At 37.5% G+C, this 14,730-nt stretch overlaps 1 protein-coding gene across 15 annotated transcripts in view; it reads left to right on the top strand.

Annotated features, from left to right (window-relative positions):
- macf1a (microtubule actin crosslinking factor 1a) overlaps positions 1-14,730 on the top strand; it is a 165,943-nt gene that overhangs the window by 77,880 nt on the left and 73,333 nt on the right. For all 15 annotated transcript variants that reach the window (XM_082187008.1, XM_082187009.1, XM_082186997.1 and 12 more), the window contains 22 exons: positions 196-350; positions 954-1,374; positions 2,009-2,086; positions 2,441-2,602; positions 3,223-3,327; positions 3,456-3,551; positions 3,654-3,779; positions 6,048-6,200; positions 7,811-7,965; positions 8,672-8,798; positions 8,882-9,065; positions 9,149-9,315; positions 10,116-10,294; positions 10,413-10,551; positions 11,278-11,471; positions 11,573-11,732; positions 11,817-11,900; positions 12,353-12,460; positions 12,556-12,654; positions 12,814-12,933; positions 13,059-13,150; positions 14,090-14,225. In XM_082187008.1, coding sequence (XP_082043134.1) covers positions 196-350; positions 954-1,374; positions 2,009-2,086; positions 2,441-2,602; positions 3,223-3,327; positions 3,456-3,551; positions 3,654-3,779; positions 6,048-6,200; positions 7,811-7,965; positions 8,672-8,798; positions 8,882-9,065; positions 9,149-9,315; positions 10,116-10,294; positions 10,413-10,551; positions 11,278-11,471; positions 11,573-11,732; positions 11,817-11,900; positions 12,353-12,460; positions 12,556-12,654; positions 12,814-12,933; positions 13,059-13,150; positions 14,090-14,225 — 3,240 coding nt within the window. The remainder of the gene's footprint in view (positions 1-195; positions 351-953; positions 1,375-2,008; positions 2,087-2,440; positions 2,603-3,222; positions 3,328-3,455; positions 3,552-3,653; positions 3,780-6,047; positions 6,201-7,810; positions 7,966-8,671; positions 8,799-8,881; positions 9,066-9,148; positions 9,316-10,115; positions 10,295-10,412; positions 10,552-11,277; positions 11,472-11,572; positions 11,733-11,816; positions 11,901-12,352; positions 12,461-12,555; positions 12,655-12,813; positions 12,934-13,058; positions 13,151-14,089; positions 14,226-14,730) is intronic.

The following is a 14,730-nucleotide window of genomic DNA, read 5'->3' on the forward strand; positions in this document are numbered from 1 at the left end:
TTTGGAATGTCAAGTCAAACACACTAGATGCCTTGAAATACAATCTCAGTAAGCAACTCACTTGGATTTGGGACATATGTTGACAAGTCCTCTGAGATCACCCAGTTTAGTTTTTTTGCATGAAAAACTTGGTTATTTATAATTTAGAAATCTGTTGTGCTCCATTGTTTTCCATTGTCTTCTGTCTTTCCTCAGGACATGTCTCAGCTAGAGAATGGGCAGCCAGTGCGGTGTGAGAATGAATTGGGGTTGTATCTGCAGGACTGTGAGGCTCTTGTCAGACAGCTTCACCTAGACCTGCAGGTCCTTCGAGATGAGAAGTACTACCAGGTGGAACAGCTGGCTTTCAGGTAAGAGGGAGAAAAGGGGAAATAGAAAAATATGAGTGAAAAGCAAGCCAGAGAGAGGGATGGGATGATTTTGTTCTTGTTGACAGTTGTTAAAGATTAATTTGATTGACAGAAAAGAGGGAGAGATTTCTGTACTGTGAACAATAATCACAGTTATCACAATTAAAATTATTCACAATTATTATAAAGGGTTAGTTCACCCAAAAAGGAAAATTCTGTTACTCACCCTCATGTTTTTCCAAACTCATAAGACCTTTGTTCATCTTCGGTACACAAATTAAGATATTTTTGATGAAATCCGAGAGCTTTCAGTCCCTCCATTGCGTGCAACGCAATTTACACATTCAAGATCCAGAGCAATAGGAAAGACATCATTAAAGTAATCCATGTGACTCCAGTGGTTTAACCTAAAAACAAAAAAACTTAATTTACCACTTATTTACAAAAATATTGACCTGCAATCCAGTAGGGGGAGCACCACAACGCATGAGGTGAAACCACTGGAGTCACATGGATTACTTTAATGATGTCTTTCCTATTTTGCAGAAAAATATTTCTTTTTTCCATCCAGCAGTCTTACTCGAGGTCATTTCTCTCTTGTAGGGTGTCATGTCTGCAGGAGGAGCTGGTCTCTATGCGCCTGCAGTGTGCCAGTGTGTACAGGAAGGGTCATTTCTCCACAGGGGGTCTGCTGGGAGAGCATGTGGGTCAGAAGGGGTCCCCAGGAGGTCTGACTACACTCGGAGCACAGACACTGCTGGGAGCAGTGGGTGCTGCGGCATCTTTGCTCAGGCGGCCAATGTCTCGTGCAGATCTGGTAGCCATGTCCTCCTCTGAAGATGAAGGCAGTCTGCGCTTCATCTATGAGCTGCTGGGATGGGTTGAAGCGACACAGGACCTACTGGAGCGAGCCGAGTGGGGTTCTGATCTGCCGTCTGTAGAACAGCACCTGCAGGACCACCACATCATTCACACAGCAGTGGAGGATCTACTCAATAGCCTCAAAGAGGCTCGAAATTATGAGGTACATGAACTATGAGGTCTTGGTATTAATGGACCTTTCACACCAATTCTGATATAGTCTCCACTTCAGGCAGCATTTACACAGACTGTGTACACACACTGAGTGTGTTGTGCATACTGCACACAAAACTGGAATGCACTTGAAAAAAATGGCTCCAGTCAGACCAGCTGACAATTTGCGAATGAAAATTACTGTGACTGTAAAAAAATATTTAGGTGCATCGGTGCAAGTAACAGATCGAAGCTTATGAATGGTTGTATATGGTGTCCAAAATTAGAACGCGCCAAGTGGCAAATGCGAGTAGTGTGACAATGTTTTCATTTACACACGAGCAGCTCATGATACGGTGTGCCAACACCTTGTAATGAGAATCATTTTTATATTTGTTATGTAAAAATCAGAAGCTTAAAAAGGTCTTCCTGTGGTTTTCACCAAAATAACAGCTCTATTTATTTAACAATTAGTAGCCAAGGAAATTAAGAACTTGTCAGTACTTGTTTTTGAAAACTTGCCAGGTGCACAACAAACCAGGCAAATCAGAATTGGTGTGAATGGACTTAAATACCTTATGTATTGCACACTGAACTCTTTTGCATAAGGAATCATTTATTTCTTCATGTTCTCTCTCCCTCAGTCAAGGGTCTCGCCTAATTTACATAGCAGTTACTCTGAGACTCTGTCCAAGTTGGAGAACCAGTATTGCAAACTGCTGGTGAGTTTTTCCTGTTTTAGAATTATGATAAGCAGACATGTGTGTGTATTTGAGTTCATTATACTCTGTATTATGTATATTACTCTTCTCTAATCTCATTAGGGTGTGACAGAGTGTGTCCTCACAAAGGCAGAATACAGAATGCTTGTGTGACGTTCTTAAGAGTGCCGCAAAACACCTGCTCTTGACATATACCCACACCCACACACGTCTCCATAATTTAACCAAATCAGTTCTCCATGAAAACATGCAATTGTTCAAAAGACCAAGGGTGCTTACCACGGGGAAAGCATCAGACTGAGCAGTTGGCCGCGTTATATGGCCAGTTATAAATGTCGTTTTGTGTTGTCGCAGGAACATTCGTCATGGCGACTGCGTTGCCTGGAGAGCCTTCGAGCTTTTGTGTCCCATTGCACTGAGGAGCTGATCTGGCTCAATGAGAGGGAGGAGGAGGAGCTGGCCTTCGACTGGAGTGACGGCAACACCAACATGGCTGCCAAAAGAGAGCAATATGCTGTAAGACTCCCATCTATAGAAAGATGCACTACCTCTGGCCACTATATGTTCCTTTACTGATTTAGTCCTTATTACTTAATGTTTTTTGCCCATTCATGTATATTTTCTTTAAACATTTCTCTTATAATATTTAGGGCTGTATGTGTTTGCCCTCAGTTTCAAAAGTACTTCTTGATTATTTAAAGTCATGATGAAACAGAAATGGAATTGAATTGGAAATGTAAGTGAAATGGAGTATCGAAAAAGAAAAAATATTAGTCAGGGCTTGGTTCTCTGCATCTTGTTGATTGGCTTTTGAGATGTGGGCATTGCGCTAAAAAATGTAGGCAGATGAACATCAGCTTGCAGGGCCAGAGTTTAAGCCGACTAAGTGATTGGAGAAGTGATTGTCGTTTTTAATAGAAGATAGAGTTGTGATATTTTGTTTAAAAATTATGAGGTCAAAATTAAAATGAAAAAAAAAAACAGACATGGATGAATTGATTACAGTAAAATCAATGACATGCATTTACAAAATAGGGTGAATTTTCGTTTCATGTCGATTTAAGTGTAATTGCAGTTGTTCATTTAGATTTTTTGGGGATTGAGCAATATCTTTTGATCTCCTTAACCTCTCTCAGGACATGAGGTCAGAGCTTGAAGAAAAACAGGAAGTGATGCGCTCCCTCCAGGAGACAGCTGACCACATGTGTCAAGAAAACCATCCAGCCAAACAAACAGTGGAGGTGAGTTGTTGACCAATATGAACAAATCTTCACGCAGTGAACTCAGTATGTTGCTCTCAGACGCAGTAAAAATGGTTTGAAACCAGATTTGGTGCTCAATCCTGACCTGTTGACCTCTCTGATCATAGGCCTACAGTGCCGCCCTGCAGACACAGTGGCAGTGGATTAAAGAGCTCTGCGTATGTGTGGAGCAGCACCTCAAGGACAACACTGCCTACTTCCAGGTACTGAGTCAAGCTTTTCAATGGAAAAGCATTAAAAAAATATTTATTTATACATTTTCTGCTTTAAATGACATTTTCTGGGTTTTAATGACTTTGTTTTAGTTTATGAGTGATGCACGGGACTGTGAAAGCTTTCTACGTCAGCTACAAGACACCATTAAGAGACAGTACACCTGTGATAAAAACAGCAGACTTGGCAGATTGGAGGATCTGCTTCAGGACTCCATGGTGGGTGTTCCCTCTAATTAAAAAAAAAAAAAATGTGCACAGTCAGCCTTTACAACATATAAATAAAACACTTGTTCATAGGAGATTTTACAGTGTATACTACTTAGTTTAGGAATTTTAATTTTTGAGCTCAATGAGTGCACATATGACAGATGGCACCATGAGAGAGGGGTTGCACAAGAGCAAACACAGCAATGGGCATATCCTCTTTGGCCATACGGAAGAGAAACCCAGAGCTGGCACAAGTGCATTACAGTTAAATAAGGGCATGGATGCAATAAAAAGTAGATGGGATGGATTATCTTCCCAAATTAATACTGTAATTTAATTGGTAAAAATAACCCTAGCCATTAGAATTCTCTCTCTCTCTCTCTCTCTCTCTCTCTCTCTCTCTCTCTCTCTCTCTCTCTCTCTCTCTCTCTCTCCCTCTCCCTCTCCCTCTCCCTCTCCCCCAATATTATGTAACACTGTAAAAAATTACTAGATTATTATGCTTACTACTACTCATTTTCCGATATAGAATTTTTTTTACAACACACTTTTTATTTTAAGAAAATATGGCTATTGGTTGTTGTTTTTTTCTTTAAAAACAAAAAATAATCATGTAACAATGACATTAAGAAAATTAAAAAAGTTCAAGAAAAGTTGCATTAGTTCATAATTAACTAAATTAAACAAGCACCTTCAAAAGTCATTTATTTGTGTGGTTGTTTATAATTGAGCATAAGATTCTTCAATTAAATTCTTTATGTTTGACATAAACTTGAACCGTTCTTTGTGTCAGTTTGTGTTCTACATCGCCTCCAACTCTCACTAGGAGATGATTTTAATTAAGCATTTGACAGATGTCTCCCCAAAAATCCCCACTGCTTACGTATATGACCAGTAACAGTTTATATCCCTCAAATAAGGATTTGGCATGTTTGCCATAATTTCACTCTTGTTGTTGCTCTGAAAAACCTCTATGGTTTTGATGAACTCTGACCCCATTTTGATATGCAGTCAAATTTAATACCACATGTTAAGTTCTTGCAGAGAGCATTGTGTTATTAGATCTTCCTGTCAGCCTCTGCTTCCCAATGCCAGAACTAATGAATCCCTTATGAGCTGTTCATGGAAGTGTCATACCCCGTACTCATTAATTTTAGTACAAGCAAATAATAACCCAGGGAAGAATATCAGTGATGGCCTTAAAGATATTTCGAAAGTCATTAAGCTATTTTTGTGAGAAAATGCATATTTATTATCATGAATGCACATTTTAGTTACAGTTCATCTGACATTTAGCATTGAAAAACAGGTAATAATGGAGAAAATCCAATTATGAGGACAGTGGCTGAATTAAGACCTTTTTTTTTTTTTTTTTTTTTTTTTTTCAGACATGTTTGCTCACAGGAAAAAATTATTATGGCCACTAATAGTACAACATCAAATTATTCAGTGCACCTTTTACTATTTTTAACTGCAGTGTTGGCAAAAGTAATGTGTTACAATAATGTGTAACCCCCTTAAAGTTAACAAATTGTATTACTTAGTTACTTTTTCTGGAAAGTAATAATGTGTCATGTTACTTTTCTGGAAATTTTCTGACCTGCTGGGGTTGCTTGTTTGTTTTTTAATAAATAAAAAAACAGTTCTATATTTGGCAAATGTAACGTCCTTTTCACACCAAAAGTGAAATAAATCTGCTGCCAATCTGGATTGCAGAAGAATAGGATGCAGGAGAAGAAAATTCAACATTCTCTCTTCAGGAATAATTTTTTTTAAATTAAAGTCATTTTTGCTTATTGGTATGGTTGATTTGGATCATCTAATGATCAGCAGCAAAGACATTGGTTAATAAAGTGAGGTTAAATACATAAAGTATATTTGTATTATTTAACATTTAATTATTGCATGTTTGCCTAATATTTAGAGTTTGCATTTCATGGTTTTTATTCATTTTGAGGAATATTGAATCTTTTTTTGTGCAAGTGAGATTCATGTTTAAACAATAGTCTAGAACTATAACAACCATCATGTTTATACACACAACGCCTCTGCACCTCACTCACGATTTCTCTTAACATTGGGGACAGGAGTGGTGTCAGTCAATAAATGGGAAAGCAAAGTAACTTGCGTTACTTATTTGAAAAAGTAACTCAGATATTTTGTACATTTAAAAGTAATGTTACTTTACTCATTACTTTACAGATCACAAAAAATAATCAATGCAACACTGGTTTACAGTTGGACTGCTGGTTTGACTTTATTTATTTAATTTTTCAGGAGGAGAAAGAACAACTGATTGAATACCGCAGCACAGTGGCCAGCCTTGTAGGCCGGGCCAAGTCTGTAGTCCAGCTCCGCCCACGCAGTGCAGAGAGTAACCTGGGCACCACCACGCCCATCCGTGCCATCTGTGACTACCGACAAATAGAGGTATAACATGCTCCAGATATCTCACCATCACAACCTACTCGCTTTGCCTTACCTTATCACATCACAACCCTGCATTGATCCTTATGCTCTTAAGAACTGAGCTATGATCACATTTGGAAAATAAATGTGATCCTAATTCGGTTTTTCAGAGCTTTACATTTGTGTCCCAATCCTACCCCACTGGAAAACCGTCTTTTAGTTTTACATCTTCTGCTCCACTCAGGGTGCTAGCCTGAGACCATCTGCACATATTTAGTAATAAACCACCCTGGAGCTGTGAAGGCAAGTAGATTGGGAAAAGGTGCAATTGACCAGGATATTTCCAGAGAATCTGTCCTTTGTGTGCCAACTTAGCTGTAAGCAAAGAATCCTGGCAAAGTGGAGGTGCGGCATATCAGTGATGAACAAACCTGCTGTAGCGTATCTAATCTGCCATTTCGTTGCTTTTCATTCACACATTTCGCATACTCTACTTAATTGAAATGATGAAATAAGAGGCTGTCATTTATTGAGTATTCATTTTTATGCAGAATACTCATAAACACTCAATCACTCTCCCAGCTGTGGCCCGGTTTCTTTTCCTGATCGCATTATTTCAGTCAGGCGAGGTCTGCTAAATGCCTGAAAGTAATCTCTTTCTCCCTCCCTATCCCCTTCCCACCCCCCTTTTCTCTGCCCTCCTCTTTTTTTCTTTATCCCTCCATTTAACCCCATCTTTCTCTCTCTGTTCCCTTCCTTCTCCCTTCCTCTTTATGTGTGTCTGCGGGGCTGGGCAAGGCCAACTCTCAGGTACTATTGCCGACCGTTCTCCTCTGACCTTTGCTCTCTGGCCTGGCCCTGCACACAAGGGACCCCTGCTTTACCTCAGGCGTCCCATACACTGTTAATGTGAAATAGGGCATATATATTATGTGTTAGATGTTTTTATTCCAGCCCAAAATGTCATCAATTTTCCATGGTGGGAGCATGTTGCATGTAGACTTGCTATTTTTTTTTTATTCTATTGTATTTATCAGTCACAAAGGTGGTAACCCTCTGTTAGATTTAATTTCATATCCATATGTAATATATAAAAAAGCATAATGTTCACTGTGTGCAAGGGGATAGGGTGAGAGTTGAGGTGGGGCACTAAAAAGTGCTCTCACATGTTCTCTTTGATTTTTAATTTGCTTAAATGACTCAGGATGCTTTTAATTGTGTTGCCTTTAGCGCTATTGGTGCGTTTAGCTTTCATGTTAGCCTAAGGCAAAGCTAGGCTACAAAAGCAACTAATTTGACATTAAAGTGAACAAGATAAGAGCTTTTGAATTATTATTATTTTTTATTTTATTTTGCCAGTTGTCAGTTGTAAAGATATGTTAGCACAGTAAGGCATTATTTCATGAAATTCATATTTCATGTAATTCAACTCATATGAAGGCCATTAGCATTAACATTTTATTCCTCATCCTTTGGTTAATATTTTAAATCCCTTTTACTTTTTAATCAACATTGACCATCAGTTCTGCTTTTTTTGCTCAATTTTTCAAATCCTCTTTCCCTTACCTGTTATGTTTCTTCCATCCCTTTTTCTCTATCACTCTCTTTCTATCTCCATCTCTCTATCTCAGATCACAATCAGCAAAGGAGAGGAATGTGTATTGGAGGATAACTCTCAGAGGACTAAGTGGAAGGTCATCAGTCCTACAGGAAATGAGGCCATGGTTCCATCTGTGTGTTTCAGCATTCCTCCCCCTAACCAGGAAGCCATCGACACTGCCAGCAGGTACAGTACACAGATCCTTAAATGTTCCCAATAAACACGTTCATGAGGGTCTCACACACACATGCAGGAATCACATTCGGCATAGAAATAACGTGCTACTGTATGTTTATGTAATGTTTGGCACAGCAAGTAACCACCCAGAATGCCCTAAAAAAACACCTAGCAATTCTAGCAACTGTGTAGGTACATCCCAGGTGTTTTAGTGGCAAGTGTTGAACGGGCAAACCAGTATTGTTATTGTAAACTAAAATGGTTAACAATCATTTTCATTCATTGAAATAAAGCTACAATAAAAAATTAAATTAAAATATAAATATTAGATGAAAAAACTTTAACAAAACAAACTTGACAAACTACTAATAATACTAAAACTGAAATAAAAATACATTTAGGCTAAATAGAAATATTAAACAAATATTTAAAAAATGACCAAAGCACGTAACAAAATTGCTAAAACTCAAACTAAAGTTAAAATGAAAACAGAAAATCAAAATATTAATTAATATTATATAAATGATACTAAAATAACACTGGGGCAAAACACCACTCATGTTTTCTTGGAAAAATCTTTTTTCATTTTAAATAATGGGACATTTAAAAAGAAAGTAAATAGCATACATTTGATATTGTATTGTCTTTGTTGCATAAAACAACTATATAAACTTTGTAAGATAATCTTTTTTTATTTATTTTTATCTGTGCATAGAATGGAGCAGATGTACCAGAACGTCATGTCTCTATGGCACCAGCTTCATGTTAACATGAAGAGCGTAGTCTCCTGCCACTACCTGCAGAAAGACATACTAAATATTTCCTCCTGGAGTCTGGACACAGTTAGTACCAAAGTTCATTCAGTTTCCCTCTCTTATTGGAACTCCTTCAGACGTTATTCATAATCATGTGTCTGTCTCTCCAGATGCGCTTGCAGGCCCCAGCAGAGAGGCAGCAGGCTTTAAACAACCTGGACGCCCACTTGTCCGACTTCCTTACGGATAGTCGTGAGAGCGCACTTTTCACACCGACTGAACGGCGTGAGATAGAGAGAGAAGCTGAGAACTGCCGTGAACATTGCCAAGCGCTGCTGGTCTCTTTGGAGACAGGTAAGAAGGTTACTGTGTCCGTGTGTATTAATCATGTCATGAAACCATATGACATGGTACTCAGTATTATTTTTGTCTTTCAGTGGAGAAGGATGAGTTGGCCTCTCGTGCTTACCTCTCAGAGCTGCAGAGCATCAAGTCGCACCTAGAGGAGGCAGAGAGCAGGCTGATGCAAGGCATACAGACTCCACACCCCAGCACAATATCAGGAGATGTTGCAGACAATGCAGTTCACATAGCAGAGCAAGAGGTGAGTCTGATCAACACAACTACTCCCTCTACTGGGCAATCAGTGGTCAGTCTGTACTACAGTTTTTAGCTGATGTACATATATAAACCAGTCCGATTAATTGAAAATGCTGTTAATTCGGGGAAAAAATAAGCTTTTTGATTAAATATTTTGCAGTATGTTGCTTACAGTGATCAAATAGTTTTATAGACTATTATAGTATTCAATTTATTTGAAGTAGCTTTTATTTTTGTTTTAAATTTTATTTTTAGTTTGTTTTAGTAATTTTATGTGCTTTTGTGCTTTTTATTAGGTTTGGTTTTTATACATTTCATTATTTTATTATTTATGAAATAATTAATTATTTTAAATATATCTGTATTTCTTTAATTTAGTTTTATTTCAGTTTATTTCCTTATTAAATGATTTTTTGAGCACAGTTTTTTTTTTTCTTTTGTTCGACATATGTTCCATTAAAATAAGAAATTATAATATATAAATAAGAAATGTATATATCTTTTTTAAAAATACCTTTTAGGCTGTTTATGTCACTGTCATGAACTATGATTTTCTACTTCGTAGCCAGAGACACTTAAGGCTATGGGAGCATAATAGTAAGCATTTTATCGGACAAAAAATAGGATATGCCTCTGATTGCAAGTTAATTTTGACAACTTTTTGACTTTTTCAAATCAACTTTTTCAATCAAAAAAGTAGAACACTAGCAGATTATCTCAAATCTAACAGACATGGACATTTTAATGCCATTTTCATGGAGTCTTTATAAATGTTATCTGAAGAATCTTTTAATGGTGTTGCAGAAGCTACAGCAGGATTTAAAGGGTCTTCAGTCAGATTTGGGTGAGGTGTCTCGTCGCTGCGTGAGCTTCTTTGAGGAGAAGCCTACCTCTTCCAGTGTGCCTGTCCTACGCTCTGAGCTCAACCTGGCCGTAGAGCACATTGAGAAACTCAACTCCCTCTCCTCCGTTTATCTGCAAAAGTTAGTGCACAAAGGCATTTCAATACATATATGCATGTACTCTACCCTAATTAGTCATCAAGCCTTTTTTAACGTTAACGACAAACATGATTTGAGTGTCTTTTTTTGCATCTGCCAGACTGAAGACGGTAGATGTGTTGATGAGAAGCCTGCAGGCTGCAGAAAGTCAAGTGAGAAAGAATGAGAGTCGACTAAGTGAAGAGGATATTGTGCCCGCTGATACTGCTGCAATCCAGGCCTTGGGAGAGCAGTTAAAGGTGAGAAACACAGACACTTCACTAGTTGATTCATATCTCAACTAGAGCTGCACGATTAATCGTTAAAAGATTTTGATTCGAACTTGATTCAAACATAATCTTATTCCTCAATGACAACGATTTGGCTATGTCTATTAAACCTTTAGTAAGATCAAAACGGAGTATTCAAATCTGCGTTGCCGTTGTGTTTTCGACCACACAGTATCATTATTTCTGTGTTACTATAATTCAGATTTCACAGAAGTACTAGTACACAGTTTATAGTTTGTATATAAACACTGTCTATGTCTATGGTAGCGATCAAAATATAGAGTAAATCAACTTTTGAAAGTAACTAACTTGATGCTTCAAATAAAGATTGTATCAATTACATCATTACACCAGTAGATGGTGACAAGTGACTGTTAAAAATGTTTTATTTGTCATTGAATCCACCTTTTCACTATCTCCAATATTTGCATACAATTGTCACATTTCGCCACATTTCTCACCTCATGCTCCATAGTTTTGATTAGTAATACATCCGGTCATGTGGCCACATACGGTCTAGCTGCAAAAGTTCAAATATTTTAACAAATCTGAAGCTCAAATCGTAACTCCACGCTGCTCCTGTACTACTCTGTTTTGGATATTCTAAGGACTTGCAGTCTGTTGTTTGTCAAAAATAGTCGATAGGCGACTTTACCGTTTTGATTGCATTTCATACTCTGTATTTCACACTTGCAGAAATGGCATTCAGAGCTGCAGGAACAGGATCACATATTCCAGAGTCTGAGTTTAGAGGTCCAGCAGGCTAGAGAGGTCGGAAGCCAGCTCAGCCAGTTACACTCTGACCGCAGCCCTGAACTGGACCGCTACCAGGAGAAAGCACACCAGCTCACAGAGAGGTGGAGCGGAGTGCGCAGGCAAATGGAGACACGGTGAGTTGTTTAGAAAGTGAAAAGAGGGAGACCGAGAGAGGATGTCTGCCAGTATATTCAGTAATATTCCAGATTGTAAAATGAAACGTGATGTCACACAGGCAAGCGGATCTTGAGGTGTTGGGTTCAGTGCTGCAGCAGTACAGAGGAGGCCACAACTCTCTCATCTGCTGGATAGAGGAGACCACAGAAAAACAGGAGAACACACAACCCGAGCAGACAGACAGCAGAGCTTTGTCAGAACAGCTCGCACAGCAAACGGTGAGAGAGGACACTGATATTGATGAATACCTCCCAGTGTTGCAAAACAAATCCGTGTTTGATTCAGTATCTGTTCTTTTGCAGGCCTTGGTTGCTGAGATCGAACAGAACCAGGTCAAACTGGATGAGTGCCAGACGTACTCTAAACAATACTGCGCTGCTGTTAAGGTAAGCACCAGTGACCAGTGTCGGCTACTGCTTAATGGCAGTCATCATGGAGAGATGGAAACATAAACACTTGTTTCACAAAATAAATGTCTCCATATTATGCCGTGTCTTTCTGTTTTGAATTAGCTTTTATTTTATTTTTTTATTCTTATTTTATTCTTATTTTATTTTATTTTCATTGTGCTTTTTGTCATTTAATTTTTTTTATATTTTTTTATTTAATTTATTTTTATTTCAGTTTTAGTTTTGTTTTTTATTTCCACTTAATAATTTTTGTGCTTAAACTTATGCTAATTTCAGTTTTTCGCCAAGGCAACATTGCAAATTTTCATTTAGTTTTAAGTTTTAAGCAACTAATATTTATTTCCTATTTTATTTCAGCTTTATTTCAGCAGAAATGTTTTTAATAGTTTTACTTAATGATAATAACCCCATTTCTATGTATGCATTAGGACTATGAACTCCAACTTATGACATTCAGAGCTTTTGTTGAATCAACCCAGAAGTCCCCTGTGAAAAGGAGGAGGATGCACTCTTCATCAGATGTCATCACACAGGAGGTAAATGCAGGGAAACCAGGACATTAATTTGATGGTTATGTTGGTTTTTGTGTTGACCTTAAATGCTTTAATGACATTGTTCTTCTCCGTCTTAGTTTATGGATTTACGCACACGCTACACAGCTCTGGTTACCCTGACAACGCAACATGTCAAGTATATTAGTGATGCACTACGACGACTGGAGGAGGAAGAGGTGTGTTATGGTTTTCTAAGCCTCCTACTTTTAGCTTTGATTTTTACCTACTGTATATTTGTACATATAAATACCTACAAGTATGCACATAATGAAGACAACATCAGGTTTCATCATCTGATGCATGCCAAATGAAAATGTTTCCCCTTTGTGGTACAGAAAGAGGTGGAAGAGGAGAGGCAGGCACGAGTGGGGCAGGTCTCAGAGATGCTTGGCTGGGTCAAGGGCCTACAGGAGCGCGCTGGCAGATCTGCCGAGCCATCACTTGCTGCACAGCAGGTACGGTTAGAGTGTTAACTATTAGAATATTATATATTTTTAGCTACTCTACAAACAGTAGTGCATCAATCAACACTAAGTAGATGTAAGTGGCTTTGAAAATACTGTTTCTGTCTCACTTCTAGGCTATTAGTGAGCAGTTAGCAGCTAAAAAAGAGGAAGTTGCTGAAGCTATCAGGAGCACACAAGTCTTTCTGATGTCAAAGCAGGCCAGCAAGTGAGTCTGCCCTGACCTTCAACACATTTCATACCAAGTGCTACCAAGTCAGTCCAGTCGATGTCAGAGCATACAAGTACTAAGTTATTTCAGGTCATATTTAAAAAAAACTTTTTTCTTTAGATTAAATTTTTTTAGTCTTATTAAAGTTGTAGTCTTATATATTTTTTCTTATAAAAAATTGATACAAGAAGAAATAGCCTGTCAGAAGATGCGAGAAGTAGCCTACTCGGGCCCTGTTAACACAAGACTGGGTTTTGCATTGAAAAAAAAATATTATAAATGGTTAATTAAGAAATTAGAAATAAGTTATACATGGAAAATACATTTTGATAAAGTGTAATACATTTAGTTTTTTGCAAGTAAAGACATGTTTATTTGACTTAAAAAATATACTGAAAAAATATTTTTAGTATTTTAAAATGTCAGTTGTGTGCCTTGACCCTTGCAATGTTATTTTGCTTTTGATTATATTATATTCTGGTCTTTATATAGTATTGTAGTATTTATTAATATTTTAAATTGTATTTATTTTTATATTTTCAATATTTTGTACATTTTAAATTATATTTAAATTTTGTTATGTGCCTATTTTAATTTGTTTCATTTTTTTGTAATTTTATTTCTTGTACTTAAACTTCTTTTCAGTTAGTTGCCAAAACATTTCTAATTTTCCTTTTTAAAAGTTTTTTATGTTTAAGTTATGTTTGTTTTTCACCTTATATATTTATCTTTTATTTTATTTCAATTAACAAATAGGATTTTTAATAGTTTTAGTTAACAATAACAACACTGACCACTTGGGGGTGCTTTATGTACTTTATGTACTATGCTGTTTATGTGCTATAATGTTCACATCCACCTCTAAGGTAAATGTTAAATAATCATGCACTTAAACACAAACACACATTTTTATTAATGAAGCGCATATATCTTTAGGCTATCGTCTGAAGAGCGTGCCCAGGTGGTCTCGCAGCTGGATGAGCTGAAAGCCAACTACACTCAACTGTGTGACAGTTCTGCCACACAGCTGCAAAAACTGGAGGAGCAGCTGGCCAAAGAGGAGAAGCGCAAGGTAAAGTTAGATGGCCAAGGGGAAGTCGCCAGTGACAGCAGTGTTCAACTTTGCCAAAGCGAGCTTCAACAGCAAAAAGCGTGTCTTGAAACAATGCTTCTGAAATATATTGCTTTAAATATTGGTCTTTGTTATGGTCAAGCATTGTCAGTGTGCTAGTGACATGCTATAGCAGTGTGTATGTGTGAGCTTGAGCGAGTGAATCATTTTTGTGTTTTTTATGTTGCCTGTCACGTGTGGTTTAACCTTCATCATCACGTTCATACATCTCACAGACATTGTCTTATTTAACAGTTATAAAAAAATTAATAGCATGGTGTGAAATCTAAATCATTTTATTCAACATGCCTGATATCATGTCACCCACACCATCTTTATTTTTCATATTAATCAAGCACATCTGCTTAAACGCAACTCATCGGCTCATTAGAGTAGAATAGTGTGATAAAAGCTTTTTGGCATCCGAAACCGCTTCCATAGCCACTTTAGTGTCCATTAAAGCCAC

This window comes from Leuciscus leuciscus (assembly GCF_965113295.1).
Source record: "Leuciscus leuciscus genome assembly, chromosome: 12".
Classification (NCBI taxonomy): Eukaryota; Metazoa; Chordata; class Actinopteri; order Cypriniformes; family Leuciscidae; genus Leuciscus; species Leuciscus leuciscus.